This window comes from Gambusia affinis, linkage group LG21, assembly GCF_019740435.1.
Source record: "Gambusia affinis linkage group LG21, SWU_Gaff_1.0, whole genome shotgun sequence".
NCBI lineage: Eukaryota > Metazoa > Chordata > Actinopteri > Cyprinodontiformes > Poeciliidae > Gambusia > Gambusia affinis.
Window position 1 is genome coordinate 3,546,875 of NC_057888.1, and position 25,248 is coordinate 3,572,122.

The following is a 25,248-nucleotide window of genomic DNA, read 5'->3' on the forward strand; positions in this document are numbered from 1 at the left end:
AAAGTTGAATGCGTCTCTTATTAGTGCTAGGAAGGACAGTTGCATTTTATCTGTCTGCTAACCTGTAGTGTACAGCAACTGGTGGGGGAGGGGCAACTCCACTCAGTGTAAAACTTTTTCTGACATCTCAGAAAACAGGAAAGATTCACGAGCTTTACATGTTAAATGTTGATATATGAATATCATTACTTTTGGACAATGTCTCCCACTCCATGATTTAACTCTTTAAATCAATCACAGAAGTGTTTACATCACTGATCAATCAATCAATCAAATTTTATTACACATTTTCAGCATTTCAAAGTGCTTCACGTCATAACAAACACAAAATCATTCAACATAGAATCAACAATCAAAACAGGACATTAAATCAAGTTCCATCAATAAATTTGTAATCAATTTCGTTTCAAATACGACTCTAAACAGGGGGTTTTAATCAAGATTTAATGGAAGTCAGTGTTTCAGCTGTTTTATAGTTTTCTGGAAGATTATTCCAGATAAGTGGTGCATAGATGCTGAATGCTTCTTCTCCTGGTCTGATTCTGGTTCAGAACCAGAGCCAGGAGACGATGTTGTTATTGTTATCTGCTAAATTATTTTAATTTTTTGTAAATAGTTTGTTTTATATCCACAGTAGTTGCACGGATCTACTACCTGAAGCAAACAGAAAACAGTGTTGGATTGACATAAAATGTTTTTTATTATTATTATTTTAAAAAAACAAAGACAAATTAAAAGAATTACAAATTTATTTGATAATTCTGCATCCGACAGCACTTTTAAATACACCAATAGCTTCACAATATTAATCAAACAGGTAAAAACTCTAACTTGGTCAGTCAGTGCAATCAGGAGCAGAACAGCCAATTTAAGATAAATAATACAGAAAACAGACAAAAACAACAGGTTGACTATCTTGTTCAAACTTAAAAATAAAATGCAACAAAGCTTTCAAATGGTTCAGAAAGTGCAATTAGGAATTATGAATATAATGTAAAATAAATAATAATTAATAAAGAATGATGTCACTCAGAAATAGACTGAATAGATCTGGGGAAAATTCCGATCCCAGCACAAAGGTTAAAAGTAAAATAGAAGCATGCAGTTTGAAAATAAGGTCAAGAATAAAGATGGATGGTATTAATATCTGTATCAGAGTCACCACTGTGGGACAAAATGATATTTCTATTCTTTTCTGCCTTAATATTGGGAGCTGACCCATACCTGGGTCAGCATATAATCACATTTTGATGTTCAAATAGTCCAAAAGTGGTTTTTCCACCCAAATACCAGCACCTTTCAAATCGCCCTGATTCCTGGAATATCTGAAACAATAAATCACATGCACCACTAGTACTTCTGTTTTTTTAGCTCGTCTCAATTGGAGCCTTGGTGCAGAATCTGTTTTCCTGGGTGTTTTCCACATCTCCACACTTTGACTGCTGGGATATTCTCCAGCTGCCTCCTGGGACAGATTTCTTGGGAACAGAAAACAGATGGATGGATACAACCACTGCTGGCAAATCAAGTTGGCTTGGCTGTGCATACATCTGTGGTAAGACTTTCAATAAATTGTTACAGGGGACAAAACTTTAAGTACTCAGCGCAGCTATTTGGAAGTAATTTATTCCTCGTTTAATATTAATTTCTTTTCGTTATCCCAGTGCTGATGTGAACTGAGACTCTTGGAAATCAAAGAAAGGGCTGTCTCATCATACTCTGGCCCTCTAGGCATTTTTGCTCAAAGGTGTATTTTGTCGAAAGGGTTTCTAATTGCAGCCTTTCAGATGTAAAATTGTTTGGTTTGATGCTTCGTTTGGTCTACCTGAAGGTGGGTTGTGAGAACTCAGAGAACTCATCTTGACCACATGCCACTCTCTTAGTTTCTATTTTAATTAAAATCATCGGCAAACCATTGCTGAGGATAGACTTATTGGTTTGGTTAAAAAAACAAACAAAAAAAACTTATCAGAGCGGGAATTTAGCAACAGAAACTATTAGTGATGACTGGTTACCCTAACATGGACAAAACGTCCTAAAAAATAAGAAATCCAAATGAGGGCAGCATAATGGGGAATTCTGCACCGTAAAAATGTCTCACATCCGAGGGCAGGAATAATGAGGAGCGCAAAAATTTTGACAAGCAGAGTCCACAGGGCTTAAAAGGGGTAAATGTAGCAACTAAAAAATGCTGAGACCTTCACTGAACTGGGCACCGATTATGCAGCCAGAAAAATACGGGGCAATGTTTTTACTGGTAAACTTCACAGGAAGTGGTTTTAAAAATGTTCTTTACTACTTCATCAACGTCAATACAAGAGTGAACCAAAGCTGTTTTATTACATCGGTGACAGTAATTGAAATGACTCAGATTCCAGAGACAAGAAAAGGCTGGAATTTAGAATAGGATACAAAAATCTCTTTGGTTGGATTACCTAAAAAAAATTTGGAAAGTATTTTCAAACATCGTGAGGGCTGTCATAGACAGAGAATAAAAAACATTAAAAGTTCTAAAACAAACAAAAACAAGCAAATTTTGTAGCTTCAAATCAAAAACTTGATAGAGAAGACTGGGAAATAATAAAGAATAATGCGGACATTTTTGAGTTCGAACTCAGAAATCGAGATACATTCTTTTGATTTTTGAAACTTAAATTTGTATGTTTCTTTTCTAGAAAATTTTGGAGATTGATCTCAAAATTTCAGTTTTTTTCTAGCAATTTTTCAACCTTTCAAACTTAGAAATTTTCTTGCTCTTCTAAAAAATGTTAATGGTGCACCTCCCCCCACACCATCCACAATGGTCTTAATATACAGTCGTAAGTATGTGGTTACAGAGTCAATTTTAAACAGAATTGCTGAAGTTACTCTACGTTGTCCAAGTCTTTTTTCTCAGCTTTTTAAAATATATTTTACGTGTCTTTATTCTCTGTTTGGACAGCTGCTACTATGCACTACACACCCTTGAGTCCATGACAGATTTCCTCAGGGGACAATAAAGTATATTTTATTCTCATATGTGTGCAGACAAGCGTGCATACATAATTATGCAAAGTCCAATGGATCCAGTGAAAAGAAGCATGCACTGAATGTGTGTGTGTGTGGGTGTGTGTGTGTGTGTGCACATGTACAGACATGCATTACAAATAACCGTGCAATTTGTACAAACCTCAAGGTTTTAAGAAATTTGTCAAATCTTTTCTGTTTTGCTTTATTAGGCGTTGTCTGAAAATTACTGCAGTGAGAGAACAGGAACTGGGATTCTGTTCAATCAGCTGCCTTGTTCAGTAAACATTAAATCTAAGATCACATGGCTGTAAAGGTGTGACAATGACATCTAAATGCAGGTTGAAGTCTCTCTGGAAGACAGCTTTTTACAGATGGAGGATATATGCAGCTCAGTGTTGCTGCAATCATTTCAAGGTGTGACAAAAAAGCATGAAGCTCCAAACATAGAAACATCTGAGAAGGTTTTGTAGCAGCTGGTTGCCTTTTTTTTTTCCTATGGTGACACCACAGGGGGAATATATTCATTATCGCTTTAAGACATTCATCTTGTTCCGAAACATTTTTGAAACTTGACATTGTTTCATTTCATAGCCAGTGGTGATTAGTACCTATGTTATTAAGCTATATTCTGAATATATGTTAATTTATTTTTCTCAAATTAGTTTTATAAAGTTCTGGTGAAACTTTTACATCTATTCAACTGCAACTAATGTTTGGCAAGTTCTTTTTTTAGCGTGACAACTACACCAGCTTCTTAAATGTGAATACATTTGCACAAATTATGGATTTTCTCTAATCCACACAGAGTCACAAGCCTAAATATAAACATACACCTCCACAACTTGGACTAAAGGTTCTTTAAATCTAGTTGCACCTCAACTTTCTTTGTGTTACCATCTAAAATAGGAGAACAAGAGTTCAAACGAACTGCATTGTTCATTAGAACAAACAGTTTATCAGCCCTTCCTCTGCTCTCACTAATCTCTATATTATGTCAAAGTTCTTATAAAACACCAAACTGTGTCTCAGTTATTCCAGCTGAAGCTGAGACAGTAGCCACTCTTAGTTTGGATGTAAGCTACACAGGGGACTTGTAGACGTTGTTGCATGGAGCAGCAACCAAAATTTTCTTTGTTGTTAATGGAAATGGTAATTCCTAATGTGATGTTAAAGGGTAACTTTAAGCAATGCTTAGTTCGGGTTTTTACCCCTGAGGTTAGTTTGAAAACTTCTACTAACAACCAATCAAAAAAACTCAGTAAAGAAACTGACCTAAGAAATGATCAAGTTGTTAAAAATGTGCCAAACTGCATCTTCGTTATCCTGGACGCTAATGCTAAAAGCTAAGACAGCTGTGCTCAGATGTAGCACACCACCAGTTCTAACACATTAAAATTGTCATTAGTGGAACTTAAGGACACATGTGGGATTTGCTATATGTGGAGCAGCAACCACCATCTTTGTTGTTAGCTGAAGTGCTAATTCCGGATGCAATGTTAAACAGTAACTTTGAATAATAAGTAATGTTTTTTCAATTTCTTTATTACTAGAAGTGTTCAAAACCAAGTTAAAGAAAAACTGACTAAAAAAATTATCAAACAATTCTCTGAATAGTTTGTAGTAATCCAAAAAAATTTAGATTGTGTAACCAAGTATAGAAAGAAAAGAAAAAAAATGCTTTTTTTCTCAGAAAAACAGTATACATTCGTTTGCTTGAATGCCCCATTTTTCACTTGAAGACAAAAGGTCACTTATTTACATACAAGTCAATATGAAGTTTTTTATTTTTTTTACACATAAAGGCCAGCACCATTTCTCTGACAACCTGCTTATTCCCTCGCCTCCTGCCTGACAACAAATGGCCATCCTTATTTTTATTGATGGCTCTTCCTTTTGGTCCCATTCCACACCTTTCTCAGATTTATGACCGATGTGGAGCCTGCAATTTAATCTTTCTGTGACGACCCATAAGAGGGACATAAAAGCCTTTTCAACAAGACTTACACACTGGGACCAACAAAGAAAGATTTCATCAACCAGCCGTATGAAATTTATAGGCCTAAGCGAGACGGTAAGTTCCACACGGTTAAATTTGGTTCTTTTTAATCGCGCCGGAAGTCCTCTGTCTTTGAGCAAGTCAACATAAAAACAACAAACCTGTTCCTGTGCTGGGATGATTAGCGCAGCCACCACTGTACAATAATTCAGCAGGACAGGCTGAGAGGAAAACCAGCAGCTAATTAACTTGGAATTCAAAATCACAGGCTTCATAACTTAATTGGTTTGCTCCATGCTATGAAGATGTTTATTCAGTGACCTACAGCTAAGTGGAGGATGTAACGTGCACAAATGATCCACTGTGCTAAACAATAATCTTATATAATCTTGTCTATTTATATGCAGCATAGTAAGAAAAACAAGATAATGGAATAATATAAAAAAGACCGTGCAGGAATCTTCAGGTAACGTTCATTTATATCCCAGATGTTTTAACTGACAAGTTTAAATGAAATATATTATCGTTTGATGTACAATTATTCAGCAAAAGGCATATTTTGCAGCTATATTGCAGCTTACGAGGCTTTAATGTGGAATTATTGCTAGTATAATGTCGACCTCGCAAATTTATTCCACGTGAAAGCATTAGAATAGCATCGTTTTCCAGCTATTAAACATCAACATTTTGATAATGATTTATTTTTGTTTGCAATATAGTGATTTATTAATATATATATTTTTTTCATTTTATTATTTAAATCAAAACTTTATTCTAAAAGACATGGACACCCTGCCTGGTTTTAGCAAAACCACAAAATCTAAAGTACTTTTTGTCCAGTTTCAAGTGAAAACATTTTGGAATACTTGAAATAAGAATAACCTAACTCATAAGTAGCTTTTCAGTAACAAATAAGAGCTTGTTTTCTGCCAATAATTCCTTAATATTAAAATATTCTACTTCAACTGTCAGATTATTTTGTACCAAGACATTTTCTCATGTTACAAGTGAAATAACACCCCAGTGGAACTGGACCTTTCATTTGTATTAAATATTTATTGACTTAAAACAAGTTGCGATACCTTTCTGCACCTTTAAGCTAGTTCTTTCTGATTTTAAGTGTACTTTGATATTTGCTGTAGAAACTAGACCAAAATACTTGTTAAGATTTTGTGTTTTTGCAGTGTAATGTCACCCCTCATGTTCAGTTTATTTAAAAACAGGGACAATATGCAAAAGCCATTAATAAGAGATGCTTTGCCCAGATTTAGCTCAATCCTGTTAAGTTCATTTCTGAGGTACAGCAGTAATGTCCGTGGGTCAATTTGACCCGGGAAGTGTTTAATCATGCAACAGTGTCAGGAACCAAAAAATTCCTCCAAAACATTTTTGTATCTAATTATTAACTCCAATACTAGTCATTTCAATCCAAATTTGTGCAATGATGATTTTTTATTTCTCACAAATAAAGGACCAATGACGACAACTTACTCATTTGGACATAAAAAAAATGGAATTTAAATTTTGTATGTCCACTAAAATATGGTTCATAGCTGCAAGGAAACAAATAGATTTGGAATTTTAAAAAAAATCTTTTTCACCCTTCAACTTGACTGCCGGGTCAAATTGACCCGAACCGCATCTATGTGAAATGTAGACGCAGGGGGTCTTGAAAATGAGTAAAATGAATACATTTTCAATTTGTATGTAGTTAAGACAAATAGAAAAAGTTTTACGCAAAAAAAAAAAATTAATATTTCCAACTATTTTTAAATGGGTCAATGTGACCCAGAACATAACAAGAGGGTTAAGTTAGTTTCTGTCTGTACTCTCTGAGCCAGTGAGTTAATAAAATATAAAAGATAAATTGAAAGCTCCCATATGCCCCATACACAATCACTGCACAACTCGTAAAGCAACAATATAAGCCGTACTAAACGCCAGTCTTCTGTAATCACTTACGCCAAGACTACAGTTTTGATTTTTCAATGCAGACACTGAGGTATGTTTGGCCTACAGTAGGAAGATGCGTCTAGATGTTTGATAATCTGTCTGAGGACATTTTTCCCGCAGCTCACTTCTGGCTGGGAGATATTTGAGATTTCTTAAATATAGTACCCATTAAAGCCATTTAAATATCGCAGCCTGCTGACCAAATCTTTCCCTTTATGACCACAGCGTTCCCACCTTCTGGCACCAGTGTGTGCCACAAATTAACCTGTTATTTGTGCAACAGCTATAAAGAAAATAGAAATAGTTTTTCACATGTTCAATAGCATTTAGTTCATATTATTCAATATTACTTTAAATATATACATATTTTTTTAAATCATGCTAGCTTTGTGCCTTTGTGGGTCTAAGCAGACGCTCAACTCACACATACCTTGGGCCGGCTGTGTCTATTGCCATTACCCAGAGTAAACAATCAGACTGATGAGCTCAAGTTGTGTTTTGTGTCTTTGAGCCATTTCGTATCGGCATGACTGAGATGTTGTTCATCTACAGATTTCCATAACGCAGGTTATACCCATGAATTAGGGTCATTTTTGTCGCTTTTAATAGACCAAGCTAAAGAGATTGAAAAAAATGATTCTGGGACATTAGCTTTGTATGCATCACCTGTAATTTCCTACGATATGCAGAGTGATTTAAAATGATTGCTCTGCTGCAGAACTTATGCATAAGGTCGGGACATCGCTGCGCCTCCGCGGCTCGTTAGAAATTATTAAGAAGTCGAGAGGATTCAGAGTGGAAATGTATGTTGATGATGAATGTCGCCAGAAAGAACAGATGAAATAAAAGCTAATGATGTCATTCATCTGTCCTGCCAAAGTAATACAATTCCTATATTTTGTCCTGATGGGTAATGGAGTTTTCTGTTGAATTGCCTGAATCATATTTCCAAATGGCCTGCTAATGCCCCAATAAGTATCACTTTCTACCATGGTCAACATTTTCCATTTGTAGGATGACATTCAGGAAAGGATATTCTGGGTAGATAAAAAGTGTCAGTGTTTTGTATTAATGTTACTACGTTGTTTAATCAGGTGTACTATGAGGAATGGTGGCCATTGCGTTAATTCTGACCTTTATGAGATCAAAAATCTGTATTTGTACCTCAGACTGAGGAAAAGCCATCCGTACGATGTGAAGTGATGTGTTCGGAGGCTTTCTGCTCGCTGCATTTGCTCAGTTTTGCAAAATGCCAATCTGAGTGGCTATAATATCCTCAACCACTTCAGCTGTTTTCAAAAAGAGCAAGTTATCAAATTGGTTTTTTTGATGAATGGCCATTTAAACAGTATCACAAGAGAATAAAACTCATTAACTTCACTTGTCATACATGCAAGGCTTGCAGTAACACACCAGACATGCACGTGCACACACCCACACACACACACTGATTCTATGGTTGCATACCTGCCAATACAAATCCCAGTGAGTTTCTCTCTCCATCCTTATTACCCAACTGGGGTATGACACAAACCAGATAGCGAGCTCCAAGCTGTCACCAATAGAAGAAAAAAAAAAGACTCAAACCAAAAATCGATCAGCTATAAAAAGCCTGCAAGGTTTGACATTGTGTTTTCTTCCCCATCACCTGCTCACCAGTACAGTGACGACCCTCAAATGGCCGCTGCCCAACAGGCGGGCATGATGTGGCAAGATATGGAACCGCCGTGACAGTATGTGGACGTGAAGCAGCTTGCAAGTCGAGACACTGTCACCGTGTGATCTTACAACTGTGCAGGGATCACTGATGATGTAGCTGAGGGAAAAACTGCTTCACACTTTTAAATAAAAAGGACCAACTAAAGATGGCCGGTTTCTGATACAGCATGGATCTACCAAAAGTTCTCATTATACAGTTGTGGATTATTTTGTCAGCTGTGGTCCAGATGAAGAAGCTTTGATACCTGAGGACTGACACTCAACTGGATCAACAACTACATGCAACACACAACCTGCTTCAAATTTAGACACCCAAAACTTCTCTTTAGTTTTATAACATGTAGTTTTTTCCCCAGTTTGGCCAAGCCATCTTTACATTGCAAAAAAAAAAATAAATGAAAATAAAAATCTAAGTATTTATTTCTAGTTTCTAGTTCAAATATCTTGATTCGAGTGTACTTAAACAAAAACAAATAACTACATTTTCTACAAGACCTATAAGCTTATTTTAAGTTGATAATTTGTTAATAATTTTAAAAAAGCACTAGTTCCACTGGCAGATTATGGAAAAAATATATTTCAAATCAAATAGTCAGTGGTACCAGATTTTATCAACAGTATGGAACTATTTACTTAAAACAAGCTCTTATCTTTTGCAAAAAGTTTATTTTATCTTATTCGAAGCACACAAGGAATCTAAATACTTGGTAAGATTTGGAGTTTTCGCCGTATGGACAAGTTGAGCTGCTTCCTGCATCTTTGGCTACTTGAACTCCATTTTCACAATGCGGAGTGTTTTCTGGACTTTTTATGTCGTAAATGACCTGCACTTGAATAGATCTTCATCAAGTCCGAGGATTCCCAAGCTCTTCACATTCAGTCATTCACACACTGATGGTGATAAGCTGCACTGTAGCCACAGCTAGTTTTATTATTATTATGTGCAAAGACGTTCAATTATCACTGTGGTGTTTTTAACAAGCATGTTGGCGACACCAAGTTAAACCACAAATGAAGGCCTTGGAGATTAGTTGCAGCTTGCTTTAATTGTCCTCATGAACATGTGGTGAAAACTGAACTGGCACATTTACAAAGTGCATAAAGCTCACTAAAATAACATTTTCACAAAATAATCACTTAGTTATAAATTGTCAAATAATGCAACTTGCTGCGATTCCTGCCTGATTGTTCAGCGTGGATAGCCGCTCATCACATTTCCATACTGCCTCTCCGTGAATGTCAAACTGTTTTCTAGCAAAAACCGAAACCAGATGTAGAATTTACCGATAATATTTTTCTAAAACTTTTATAGAGAATGAACTGTTCAAGTAAATAACTTTTAATCATTTTAAATAAATTTTTAGATTTTAAACCCGTGTGTTTATTTTAGAGAAATGTCTTAAAGGCAACACAATAACCTAATATGACCTTTTTCATCCTTCATCACCTTCCCTTTAAGAGACTCATTGCTAGATATAAAGTATAAATGATCATTAAACTACATTAATGGTAGTACGCAAACTACCCATCCTATTGCACTCAGAGCTGTAATTTCATTTAAAGATGAGAGCAGCTCTCATCAAGGTGTTTCCAGATATTTTTTTTTTAAACGTGTACCTGCTGGTGCTGGATTTCTCACCCATCAACAAAGAGTTGCAGCTTTGATGTGCATTCTTGGGGAGCTCCACATAATCCTGGCCGCAGAAATCCAATTACAGCCTTTTCTACAGAGGTTGGTTACATTCTCCGCTGGAATAACTCAAATCAATATGCAGCTTTACTGCCCAGCCAGTGAGGGACCGTTTGCTGCAAAGCAACAGTAACCTGGAACAGCAGCACACTCTGCAGTAGTCAAGACCTGCTGCTGCAACTTAAAGAGCATTTAAAAGCAACGTAGGCTTCCATATCAACAGTTTCTACCTGTAGTCAAGGCCTCTTTTTCTAAATTTGCGTGTTTATAAATGTAAGAACTAATGGGCTTGGCAACGCTGCCAGCACTGCTGATGTTGTAGCTGCCAGTCCGCATCGGCTCAACTCTTCCAGGTACAACAAGACGACCTCATTCTTAAAGAGGACAACGTTGAAATTACCAGGTCATGACTCGTTACTGTAAAGGTCTTACTCGTGTCTTTGTCCTTGTCATTATACAATGAGTTGCTGCAGAACGTGAGCAGAGTAGGATTTGTTTTGGCATTAAGCCCTCGACCAGCCGAAACAAACGCACTCAATGCTCCATCAATAAATATGAAACCAAGATTAAATTCTCTCTTTTTACACCTTTTTATTGTATGAAACAAAAAAAGCCAAACATTTTAATTTATTAAAGGTTTGCTCCAGGCAACGGTGTTATTTAGCACCAACAAGATTCTGCACTGTAAAAATATAAAATCTTAAATATTTTTTGGTCTAGTTTCTAGTGTATGCATCTTTGTACACTTGAAATAAGACTGTCAATAAGATTGTTTCCATAATGTTGATGAAAAGGTTTTGGTTCTACTGTCAGATATTTTCACAAACTTGAAAAAAGTGTCTTGTTGTAAGTGAAATAAGCGGAATTAAAAAAAACAAGCTCATATAGTGTCAGTTAGTTTTGTCTTATTTTAAGTGTGCCAAGATATTTGCACAAGAAACAACCAAAAATAGTTGGTAAGATTTTGTGTTTTTGCAGTGTGGGACTGAATCCCAGCCTGCTGTCTTTATGTTCTCCCTGTTCATGGGCGGGTTCTCTCCAGGTTCTCCAGCTTCCTCCCACAGTCCAAAAAAAACACGACTGGTAGGTTTGCTGGTTACTTAGAACAGCTACCTTGAGCTGTAAATGTGCACAAGTAGATTTTGTAGCAAATAAAAATAAATAAATAAATAAAAATCACCAAAAACACAAACACACACACACAAAAAAACAAGAGTTGACAGCAGGAAGTTCCTTTTATAAATGCAGATGGTCATTATGCAAATTTATCATAAGCAACTTCAGTAGCTTTCATGGTGAGGAGCTGCCCACTTCCCACATTGATGCTTGATGCCTTGTGAGCCAATTCAGTTATGTAATTATTTGCTGCGCTCCATGATCATTGAAAAATCTCTTTGACTTGCAGCAGCTGAAGAGCTCGTACATAAATATTGAATATTCCTCTGCGGCTACATGTACCTTATTAATCAAGATGGGGAAAAAAACCCCAAAAAGAAACGCTTCTTCAGTGGTCGTCGTGAGGTTGGATCGTAACTGGAGTCTTATTACAGTTTCACACACAATCTGCTTCTCTTTTTAGCTGCCGTGTCAACAGATACCCCGCTCAGAGCGTCTCACTAATTATGCTTAGAGAAAAATGAATTAAAAATAGGAAGGTCATCCTTGTCATTCTGTCAGCCAGTTCTCATTCAGCCATTCTGCAATGCTTCATTTCAACTTATCACAATTGCCATCCTTTTGAATTCTGACCAATAGGCTGTTCTTTTAGTTAGTGATATAATTTCAACCTCCTGTTTAAAATTTTTTATGCCTCCCTTTGTTATTACAATAACTTCTGCTCTTTTGTTCTTTTTATATTTGATTACAAAGGCTATAATTTTGCCCCTGGACCATTTGGTTCTTTATGCTTTCAACAATTGAGTGCCTCTTTATTAATGAATATTTTTTTATTTAACTGATTACCATTGTTGGCATAATGGAAATTTTAATTAATAACAGACTGTGTTCTCTTGTAATTAATGAAACAATGTGTGTCCGTTTCATTTTGCATTTGCATTTTTATTTCTTCCCTCAATGTGCTGTTCTGAATCAATGCACATCTCTTGGGTGCTTGTATCGAAATACCTGAAAATTTCTTTTTTAATGCAAATAAATTAAAGAGGCCGCTTTTCTTCTCCTGCCAATCAAGAAGAAAAATCAAATCTTCTTCCAAAATCAACTTCTCCTTAATCAGAAATGATCATTTGTTCAGTAACAGCCACATCTGTTAATGCAAAGTCAAATTAACAGATTTCTGATATGTGCTCTTGATTAACAGAATTTCTTTTTCCAAAGACTAGGCAGAGATGTGACACAATGAAATCACTGACGATTAAAGAGTAGTTATCAGAATCAAGGATAAGATGTTAAAAAGTGAAAGTTAAAAGGCAAACAGTTTAATTTTAGGCTGAAACTCTTAAATACCTAAAATATTAGCAATAATAATGATGATTTTTAGTCAGGACAGTATAAGTAAAAACAGTGATCCTGAACGGTATCAAAAGTTTCAACTATTTTGATTTTGACCTTGACTGAAGGTCAAGTTGAATTAATCTGGAGTAAGTCAGTCCTCTATTTATCGTTTTTACCATCTTTGTGCCATGGTAACGCTCAGGGTGAAATAGTCTCCTCACATGATGGATTATTGGTTTTTAGAGCATCTTTACTCTTTCAAACATTCTTGTCATTATGAACAAATATTTCAGTTTTAACTTTTTCCCAGAAGGCTTCTTTAAAAGCGGCAGCAAAACAAAATAAGCAACCAGATCTTTTTTTCTGGTGCTGAATAAATATACAGCTTTTTTCAAATTGTGCCACTTTCATATGTGGTTCTAATTCAGATACATATCTAATTGTTGTCTATGCATCTACAGTCTGAACAGTCATGTGACATTTCATCCAGTTTTTACATCATCGATGTGAGACATGCAGCGTAATTCTGCACCAGATAAAACCAGTCACTGTAAATCTGGACTTAACAATGGCTGAAAATTATGATTATGAACTTATGAGTTGGGAAGTCTGTCAGTGAAGCGTATCACATCACAATCCCACCACTCCTGGCTCTACACATCCAAACAGACTACTCTACAGAAACTGCAATAAATGCTCCACAAAAGGTCATTGCTGTTAGTTTTGCCTCCTTTCTGTTATCTTCTTTTGTCTTCTTATGATCTTGTGACGACGCCGTCTGCTTTCATCGCCGAGATAAAAAAGCAGTATTGTGCGAGTGTAGTCCGTTTGGCGTCTGATTCCACCTTCGCCCAGTGCTGTGTATTGTTACCTGCTCTTTCTTTTTGGATAGAGATTAACACAGCAGAAGGAGAAGGTGGATTTTATTTCTCCTCTGATTACTTCATATTTGCTAAACAGTCATTGTGACAATGATTGTTTTCAAACTTTCAACTGGAAACACCTGTCAGTAATGTACCATAACACCTCCTCTGACTTACCTTTCATTTGTTGGAAAAACATCTCAACCTGCTGCTCATCATCAGTTTGAACTTTTATATGCTACTGGTTGTTAATGAGACCTATAGAGCAAGGTGATAAAGTATCAAGAAAGGTCCTCTTCAGGTCTAAACGGCAGAAACAAAATCAAGTATATTTGGACTGGTTTCTAGTGAATATCTTAGTACACTTGAAATTAGGCAAAACTAGCTAACAGGTAAGTTTCCAGCAACATCTAGGAGCTTCTTTTAAATCAATAATCTGTTAATATTAATGAAGATGGCAAATTATTTCACTTAACTTGGGAAACATGTCCTGGAATAATTGAAACGATCTGCAAGTGAAGCAAGTACTTTTTAATTTTAAGGAAGTATTGACTTAAAACAAATTCCTATATCTTAAAGAAAAGTCACTTCTACATTAGCATACTTGAAATGAAATATTTGCAGTAGAAACTGGACAAAACAAAAATACTTAGGATTTTTTTTGAATGTAATACTTGAGATATTTGGCAGATGTAGACACCATGAGGCAGGTTTGTTTTAATGATGTGACATTTCTCAATCAACCCTGAGTTGCCTTTGCATGCTGTGCTATATATTTATATACATGAGGGGAATCATAACAAACTCCTTGACAACCTTATGCAATCCAAAACAACTGCTCTGCAACATATTCTGCCGTGTCGCTTACACAGCTCATTTTCTTAGTGTGTCAAAAACAAGTTGATTCAGCTTCACGAAGCACCAGCAGCACACACATCTCACTGTAAAGCTGCCATTATTAGGTCCACCAGGAATAGGCGACAGTGAAATTGGGGATCTCGTAACACGCTGCAATCACAATTAGAAAGCATGTCATCAAACAGGTCTAATGAAAACCAGCTTTGTGTTTTCACAGCAGCGGTTTGGCTCCAGGCGGCCCGATTTGGGCTGCTTTAAACACAGCTGTTTTCTGTGTCTGCCGTCCGTCGGCGTCATGAAAAGAAATAGATCCCATTAAGACAACATTGTTGCAACAGTTCATCTGCCACCATCGTCTCTGCAGTAGCTCACAACTAAAACCACAGAGAGACGAGGGCCGCTTTGTTGTAGAAGGAAAATGTTTGTCTCTGGTGCCGTTGTTTCATCTGTCTAATGGGAGCGCCAAACTCATGAGATAATCTAGAGCAATTGATGCTGCGAAAGATTACGGGATTACAACAGAGAGGGGGAGAAAAGGGGATGGATGATAAAGGAACAACTGTTGAACACAAAGCAGTTTTTCCCAGCAGAAACCTCTCACTATTGATTAAAAACTTTTCTGGAAGCTTCTGTTCCCTCAAGGAACAAAAAAAGTGTAGAGCTAAAGTTTTCACCAGAACAATAAAATCATAAATTCAATAAAAAGTTGATTGTTTACCATGAAAGTAAAACAAAAAAAAAAGGCAACAAGAAACAAAATAAACAAACTCTTGTGGAGTTTGGGGGTTTCATACAAAAGTGATCAGATATTCACCAGACCAGTTTCAACAGTCATTAATAACGTAACAAGAAAAAGGAGCCTTGTGTAAAACTATGTACAGTTATACTGTTTTAATTGGCTTCAAGTGCAAAAGTAACATCAGAATGCCACACTGCATTAACAAATTAAAAAATGTGTCTTTTATAAAGTAGGTTTTGATAATGTGCTGCTTTGAAGCATTCAGGTGTGTTTGCACAATGTCAAAATGGAAAGACTTCAAAAATAATGAGCTTAGAGAAGCAACTGTTAAGATCCAACAATCTGGGAAGGGTTAAAAGCTCATCAAAGGACATCAGTAATACCAAAAGATAAACCACCAGAGACAGAAAGGTTTATCTGGAATATTTTGATTCACTAAAGTTAAATATAAGGGAATGTTTAAGTGTTTAATATATAACTGGACCTTCCATTATAAATTCTAACTAATACCGCCAGTCATTGAGAGCGTTTACACACCAGATAGCCTAGCCTGGTAGACTCACTTCGATTCTGAACCAAATTTGCAACATCAGCAACATTTTCATCTGGTGTGGTTTGCTTGTGATGAGGATCAAAACAGAAACACTCAATGAAACAATTTTCTTCTTTACGAGATGTAAACAAGAATGATGTGTAGCCAGATTTTAATACGCTGTATTTTGCTTGTGTCAGCACGAGCCATTTCACACATTTGTTTTGTATTCATTTTCCCAGAATGCCCTGCATTATTGTTCACTTCCTGTTTTCGGAGCGGTCTCAGGTCTGCTTGGTGTTCACATGAGCATTCAAACCGCACCAGAGTTCACTTCAACTGAGCCGAGGCCGAGGTTTGTAGGTGGCTTATGCAATCACACCTCTCTGAACAAACAGGCAAATAAACTAGAGCTTAATTAAAGCGAACCAAACTGGGTTGGTGTAAATGCACCCTTAACATGTTAAACTTTAAAGCTCATGACAGGGAAAATAGGAAAATGGACAAAACAAGTAGCTTGTTTGGAAGGGCTGACGGAGAAAGCTTTGGTTGGTGTCGTTTGGACATGAAAACCAAGCAGAGATTTTCCCCATAATGTACAACATAATGCTGACAGCATAAAACACAGAATTTCAACAGAAACTGTCAGGCACAGTGGTGCAAAGCTGGCTTCACAACCAAGGATCTGGAGAACTTACTGTCATTGAATCCAAACTCTGTATACAGAAGTATGCCTGAATCAAAAATAACCTGAAGCTTTGCCCAAACCTGGTCATCAACAAGATGACGATCTCAAACACAGCAGCAGATCTACAGCAGAACGGATGGAAAAGACAGACAAGTCCAGACAAAGTAATGTTTTCTAACCTCAAAGAAGCATTATTGGTAAGAAATGTTGATCAAAATATCACCACCAGGCCAAGGAGACCAAAAGAGTTAAAAGATGATTAAATCAAATTGTTCAACTTGGTTCTTGAAGTCATTCTGTTAATGTTTCACCAATGTTTCCATGGTAGTTTAGCTTTTTAAACTTGAAGTTAGATTACAGTAATTTTAGAACCTGCTAATTTTTTTAACAATGTTTTGTTGCACAAATTAACGTTTCCAGATCCAGAGGACTATTTTAGACAAATATATTGGCTTATAAACTTTGCAACTCAACTTATAATTTGTGATAAGGCAGTTTAATTAGAGATCTGAAAGCTGCAAAGAACAAGTGTGAGATGAAATAAATTTAAAGAGTTAAAAAAATAACATTTCTAAAGACTTACAACAATCTAAATAAGTATTGCATGGAAGACATTTAAAATTCATCAGTGCAGAAAATAATCCATCTTATTATGAGCAAAATGTCTAACACTTCCCATTAAATATTTACCACTCAAGTCAAAACCTTTCACTAGTGTCAGAGAAATCACAAAAACACATCTATTGCCAACACATAAATCTAAAACCCCTGGTGCATCAGAGACAATTAATAATTACTAAGTCACACTTACATTTAAGGGAAAAACACACAGCGTCTTAGAATTTTTAAATCATTGCAGCTCAAAGCGTTTAACCAATTTGTCATCATGACATCCCAACAAAAACATATCTGCATAACTCAAGGAGACAAATTCCACAATAAACGCCAAAGCTTGTAGGAACAGAAATGCATATAAATAATCTATTAAGGCCCAGTCAATGCAAACTGGCACAAAAGAAAGCAGGACTAACAGAAGCAAGCGCATAATGAAAGCCAACTCAGAAATAATGAGCACAATAGGCAGCTTTTGTACCAAACAGAGCAGAGGGGACAGAGCAGGAAAACCAGGGCCAGCAGAGGAAAACCAGCTCCTACCTTTCTGGAGTCACTCTGCAGTATTTTGGGGTTTTTTTTGGTTGTAATTTATCATGTAACTCAACCAAAGTCCAAAATCTTAACATGTTTCTATTCCAAACACATGGAGCTCTTGAGATTGTATGATTGCTGCTTCCATTCTTCTTTGATGCTTTCTGTTCCCTTCACTAGTTATCACACCTGCTTCCTGTCACTCATCAGCTCTCTCAACAGATTCAAGTTGAATCTTCCCCTCGGCAAAACTAAATTAGTGAGGAAATGTGGAAAAAAATAGGAAGCCAAGAAAGAAAATGCTTAAAAATAACATATTAATCTCTAAATAAATATTTTTGTTTTGATTTTTTTGGCATAAAATGTTTGCTTTCTTAACTGTTTTTTTTACCAAGACTGAAGCATTCAAATTTTTATTTCAAATTCAAATAAATACAAAAGTATTTATGTAGTACTTTTGAAAACAGGCTAAAACTACACCAAAAACAACACAACAAAATAAATTTATGAAAATAAATAATAAAAACAAGTAAATAAAATAAAACAATCCAAAATGGAAAAGTTACAGTATCAGGCCTCAATTAAATGCCAATTAATAAAAATAAATTTCTTAAAAGGAAATTAAAGGAAAATTTCCAGGAGTTTAAATGAGAAATTGAATTTAATTCAGTCACAACAGCCCTGCACAGTTTTTGTAAAAAATATGTAGGGTACCAAAATCTTTTTTTAATCATATTTGTACATTTTATTTTAGATTTGCACACATAACGCTGTTTTGATGTAAATGGTAAAATATTTTCCACCATTTCTCTTTTTGGAAAATTATTGGTTTGTTAAATTTTATTTTATTTTTTGCCTTTTTTTTTGTAATGTTGTAAATTTACCTAAAAAAAAAAACGTTAATCTGAATCAGAATGATTTATTACTGCATTTTGAGAAGAAATTAGAAATTTTTTATAGGTTTTTTTTTCCAAAATTCTGATTTCAATCTCCAAACTCAGGGGTTTTTTTTCTTTCAGAAATTCTGACTTTAATTTTCCAATGAAAAAGTCAGAAATCTGAGATTAAAGTCATAATATGAGTTGTTTTCCCATAGCTCCACTCCTCTTCCATACACGAGCAACATTACTCAGATATTGGTATTTTGGGGGGTTAAAAAAAAATGCAATCTAAGGTGTTAGTCCAATTAATTTTTTGCCTATAGATTTAATTTTTGGATAATTTTGTGAACCTCTAATTGCATTGCGGTGGAGGAGGAGAACATATCAGTCGAATTAGCCGTACATGAGAAAACCTGATCTCCACCACGGTCCTCGTCCTCCTGGGAGAAATGTTTTGGGGTCTCGTTATCACCCAACATCGGTCATGTACTAAGAATAATAGTCTATCATTTGAATAGCAATGAGAAATGCACCAATGGGTGACAGCATTATAATGCCATGCTATGCTTCTGTGAACTTGGCAATTTGCTCTGAATCACCAATTACTCCCAGAGTGTTGGTGCCTTTTTATTGTGTCTGTTGGAGCCGCAGTAACCTACAGAAAATCTACAGCCACAGCTCATATTTCTTCCTGTCGTCACGGCCATGGCAGTTAGGAACGGCGTAGCGGGAATCCATCGACTCATTAGGAGAATGCATAAATAGAAAAGCTGAGGTCAGGGAAATTATAGGTTCAATAGATCCGAAGAAAAGTACAATCAAAGAAGCTTGATTCAATCTTTTGAAACGTCAACCATGGGAAGCCTTATTTTAGAAGCCAGTAATGCATTTCAGCTAAAGCTGCTTCTGTGGTTGTTGTAAAGTGTATTTAAAAACTAAGAAACAATTAATATATACTCACAGAGGTTTTAGCTTCCGGGTTAAAATCTGATGAAAGGGGGAAAATAATTGAAGTATTTTATCCAAAGAATTCATAAAATACAAAGTATGTCCAACAAAATGCAGGTTTGAAAATGGCTGAGGTGTGAAATTTGACCCAAACTGGATTTTAGAAATGTTTTTTTCCTCACTAAACATCCTCTTGATGATGTCTGGTTTCAAGATAAACTTTGACCTCTCCCCAACTTGATTGGTCACAGTTTTAGTAGTTTTAAAATTGTAGATTTCTAGGGGAGTAATTGTTCTTGTGTAGCAATTAAGCTCACAGTTGCTAACTGAAATAGAAAAATGAATTTATTGGAATTTATTCATTGGTTGTTGTCCTGCTAAAAGCTGAACCTCAAATCCCTGTGTCAAGTTAATGTTAGTTTACAAATATTTTTTGGAAAACCGACTATTAAATCTGTGCGAGTATTAAATCTCGCACAGATTTAATTTTAGTTACGTTAAAGTTTGTTCTTGTAACAGAGATGCAAATGTAACATAGTACATAAAATTGTTGCCTGGTCAAACACAAGCATAAATGAAAAAGCTTGTATTTAAGATGCCAAATTTAATGAAAAATTTATCTTCTTACCACAAGACAAAACTTAAGCTAGTCAGCTTGGAGTTGTGAATATTTATCTTTTATTTTCTCCTGGTTTACAACCTCCGTTCAGTCAGGCTTTGGAAACTCCATCTCACTGACAAAGTGAACGAAAAATCCATAGTCCTCTGAGGTAATCACATTGCATTACAGCCTGTAAATATTTAAAAGGCTTTGAATATCATAGCTGTTTTCTGCCATAAAGTAAACATAATTATGTCAATATGGTTTTCTCGTGCCAAATGTGTTTTGTGTTTGTCAGAAGGGGAAAAAATTGCTTCCATCGACCTGCGTCTGTATTAGCAAATATGCTTTCTGCTTGGATATGTTGCACTTTGCAAAAACTGGAGCGTTGCAGAAGCTGGTAAAGTTCCTGTTCTGATCTGCACATCCTCGTCTGCAGCCTTGTATTTTAAATTAGCGTGGCAAATATGAATGTTAACGCTGCAAAAATGCTAAATTTTACCAAGTAATGTTGGTTCAGTTTCCAGTGAAAATTTCTTATTACACTTGAAATAAGATAAAACTAACTTATAAGTTACTTTGTAGCAAGATATTTGAGCTTGTTTTAAGTAACCAATTTCTTGATATTGATAAAAAGAAAGTACCAGGTTTCATTGGCAGATTTATTCACTTTTTTCTCATGTCATAAGCACTTTCTTAAAAATCTAAGGAATTTTGAGGAATTACTGACTTAAAACACACTTCTGTATCTTGCTGAAAACTGAACAAACTAAAATTGTTGTTTGCTTATGAAAAGTAAAGCTTAAAATTATGTTTATAAGAGACACCATTTATAAGCATGTCATATATTCAGTTCCACTTTCCCCTAAACCATCAATTATAAAATGCATTTTTAAAGCACTGTAGGTGTTAATCTGTTTTTTCTGTTTGATATTTGCCTCCTAAAGTTAAACTCCCATCGGTCTATTATAAGAAAAGAGTTCTGAGTTCTTCTTAAACTGTAATGGGTCTTAAGTTGTTGAAAGCTTGTCATGGCAGCATAATTGCACTGAGATGATTCATTATTTATGAAAGATTTCACGTCGTTAATCTGCAGAATGTTCTGAGAGTCTGATCGTTTTCCTTTTCTCCTGACTTGGTGTTTCGCAGATCTTCACAGAGAGCTGAGTGAACTCTTTGATGTGCAGTCAGTTTCCTTGACTGTCATTGTGAAATAGTTCTCCTTGACAGCTCTTCCCCGGTGTTTTCATTGAATCATTATCTGTGTCAATGTTTGCACTCAACCTCTTTTTTTTCCCCCTCCCCTCTTTTGTCTCACAGCTCCACACTGACCTCGATAAGGGGGACAGTTCGGTGAAGTACACCCTCTCGGGGGATGGTGCTGGCTCCATTTTCACAATTGACCAAACTACGGGGGACATCCATGCCTTAAGGAGCCTTGACAGGGAGGAGAAGCCTTACTACACCCTGCGGGCTCAGGCAGTGGACATCGACACCAATATCCCTCTGGAGCCAGAATCAGAGTTTGTCATCAAGGTCCAAGATATCAATGACAATGAACCAAAATTCCTGGAGGGACCTTACACAGCCAGCGTACCTGAGATGTCACCAGTCGGTAAGAGAGCATACAGAGCCCTAAAATGTTTGCAGTACAGTTCAGATTGACAACCAGAATCGGCCACAGGCTCTGGCTCCTGTGGTGTGTAATAATCATGCAGCACAGAGGAAGCCAAACAATAATGTAAAGTTGAGTTAATCTACATATTATAGTGTAAATAGAGGAGTAGACAGTTCAAACCGTTGAGGAAGTACAGAAAATAAGGAGCTCCAGTTATGACAGCTAGAAATTATTGATCAGTTCTGAAATCTGGGTGTGTTGATGGACTCAGAGGTGAACTTCAGAGCCACACGAAGACAGTTACAAAGTTGGTCTTCTCTCACTTGGAGAACATTTCCCGGTTTAAAGGACTAATGTTACAGCAAAATCTAGAGAAACTGCGTTTATCTTTAGTCAGATTGATTACTGCAACAGTGTCCTCACTGCCTAAAAAAGCCTGATGAGATCCAAAACGCTGCTGCTGGCATTCTGACTAAAACTAGGAAGATGGAGCACATCAGTTCTAACGTCCCTGCACTGGCTCCCTGTAACTCAGAGAATAGTTAGTTTATGAATCACTGAATGGCTTAGCATCACAATACACTAAAGATCTGCTGTTGTCCTAATGAATATCAAATGTCCTATTTACTTCGGGCTTGGGCCTAGAACTAACGTTAATTAGTTGAGCTGGATCAGGTTTGGGCTGGGTTGGATTTGTTTTTGGCCCGATCTAAATTCTACTTTGCAAGGGAAACTTTTCTTTCTCTTTAAGAAATAGTAAAATAAAATAAAATAAAACAAGTTCAGCTTGAGAGCAGAATGGCTGTTACCAGCAGGTTAACTCTGCTTCACCTAACAGATTTTGACATTTCAGAGAACCATTTTATTCCTGGTGTGCCCTTAGTACATTTCACAGCTTTGTCTTTACACTTCCCTTGAGGGGAGGGGTGGCAGATCAAGGTAATTCGCTGGGAGAATGGTTTTCTCTTGATGTGAATCACAATGAAGCCCTCAAAACTTCAAATTCAGCAGTCCCAGGGGAAGGATGGTAGGAAGCAGGGAAAACATGGTGCAGGCTTGGCGGGCTCCCTGAATCAAAGGCAGCTCTGAAATGTTTACCGTAGGATGGAGGCTTTCAAGTTCGTCAATAAAACATGCCCATGAAAGAGAAGTGAAGAGATCAGTTAGAGAACTAGAAGATTTGATCTGGGTTATCATACAATGTCTTTATCCAGCTGAATTCATGTAACAGTCACAGAATATTACATTCCACAAAGTTACAATATTTACTATTTAGTATTTAGGTCTTGGTAATTAATCAAGTCCTGCCAATGACCCTTAATATGTAAGATAATCTGTACTGCTTCACCTAATACCAGATAGTCCAGTAGAACTGATTTGATTTGAGAGCTAAATTTTAGCATCTGTTATATTTTCAGCTGCTGTGGTTCACTTTCACACAGCACTGTGTAAGATGATCCAAACCCTTTGACAAAAAAAAATTCCCCTCCTCGCCTGTGGTGGCGCTGCACCAAGAACTACTGAAGGAAACCACACAAAAACCTCTGAAGACACTGAACGCAACTTCCTTCTCCATCATGAAATGTACACAAAAATGGAGTAGCTTCTTTTGTCTTTGGTAAAAGACCACGAGTCATTTCTCCCGCTAGAGCTTGGCTCTAATGTTTGCATTGGTTGTATTTACCCAGAATGCTTTGCGCTGTAGTCCACTTCCTGCTTTTGGAGCGGTCTCTAGTCTGCTTGTTGTTCACATATCCAGAGTTCACTTTTGTGATTTCCACAAAATCATAGCTTGATTACACATTCACACCTCCCCAAACAATTCCTAGACAAACTGACTCAAATTTGTTCAACACACTAAAGACGACTGGCGTGAATATTTTTGATTTGTTAAAAAAAAAATCGAGAAATTGGTGAATTTTCCGTGAATAATTTGTAGTCATGTTCTACAGAAAAATCCGCAAATACAATACCACCCATAGGTAAGTTTAACATATAGTGACTAACTCTGTTATAAATCAGGCACTTTGGTGACAGATAACATAACTAAAATGCAGAAAATATGACCCAAAAGTTGTCAGTACTGAGATGCAGCCATCAGTTGAAATTGCAAAGTTATTAAATTAATTTGAAGTGAAGTGTTCAGAGGGTAATGCATTGCCAGCCAAATACACAAACAAAAAAGCCTCACTAAATGTCCTAAAGAGACCAAGAGCTACAAGACAGAAATTTGCTTTAGTGGCTGGTACATTGGTAAATGCAACAAACATTTAGCCAAGCAACAAATCTTTCCATAATCCCTTGTCAATAAATAGTTTATCCCTGAATCATGCAGAGAATGAGGCAGATTAAAAACACTATTTCAGGGGGGAGTAATTACTGCAAAATGAAGTCTTATGCTTCATCAATTTGTTTCTTCCACTGGCTTTATACAAACTTCCACTTTAGGTTGTTAATGTGTTTTTTTTTAACATCAGACTCATGAATTTTCCTGCAAAAAACTCCTTTTCGTAATCGGATCAGTCTTTAGATTGATATAATTCTTATCTCCCAGCCTCCTGCTTAAATATAAAGCATGTATACATTGTGCAGTCTGCTACATTAATTGCCTTCCTTTAGACCACTGCATTAATCTGGAGTAATACGGTGTTTGATGAAGTTGGATAGTTTAAGAATTTGGACCGTTTTTTTCAATGTGTTCTCATTCAGGCATTTAATTTTCCTTCTTCCTACAAATTGAAATCAATTTTACTGGTTTATAGCCTCACACTTATGTAAAAGCTGCTACCTTTGTTGCATGGGAATGTGTAGGAGTCAGAGGCGCTCGAAGGCTTTCAAACTTTCAGCTCATACAGGCTGCGGCTGCCGAGGCTCTGCTCTCTTTGCATTAGCAGGAAATGTGTTATCTCATCTGCTCTGCACACATGTTTAGCACAGCCCTTCTACAGCATTTCTAATCAGGCATCTTTCAGGAACGCTAATCTCTCTTTCTCACTTCACCTGATTCTTTAATTCCACTGTTAACATCACCACAGACTGAAAAAAACTATGAAATATACAGTGAATTCTTTACAGGCATGAAGCAGCGTAGAAAATGACCAAGTTAAGTGCCAGCCCTCCGGTCAGTCCCTCTTGATCATAAAAAGCATCCCACACATCCTGCAATTTTCGTCTTCATCCAGTATATTTTTACACCCCCTGATGGGGCGGGGGGGAGTCGTTCTGAGCAATCTGCTTGTGTTGTGGAGCTATAAAACCAGAATCTGTTGAATTTAAGCACACGTTTAGGACTGACTTCATGAAAATAACTGTGTTTTTTGCCAAATTGAAAAAGCAGATCAACCGAACTTCATGATTGTAATCATGCGGCCATTGTTGTTTTAGGAGATTGGGAGGAATGCCATCTTAACGGTCTTCTTGACTTAAATTATAGATTTTTCTCTTTTCCTGGGAGCTTAAGGCAAATACTACTTGCTGATAAGCTTTTTGCCAATTTCCACTTGCATTTTTTGACCATAGCGTCATTGGAAGATTGGGAAAAAAGCAACATGGCCAG

At 36.4% G+C, this 25,248-nt stretch overlaps 1 protein-coding gene across 2 annotated transcripts in view; it reads left to right on the forward strand.

Annotated features, from left to right (window-relative positions):
• LOC122824190 (cadherin-12-like) overlaps nt 1–25,248 on the forward strand; it is a 147,498-nt gene that overhangs the window by 60,729 nt on the left and 61,521 nt on the right. For both annotated transcript variants that reach the window (XM_044104486.1, XM_044104487.1), the window contains exon 3: nt 21,395–21,689. In XM_044104486.1, coding sequence (XP_043960421.1) covers nt 21,395–21,689 — 295 coding nt within the window. The remainder of the gene's footprint in view (nt 1–21,394; nt 21,690–25,248) is intronic.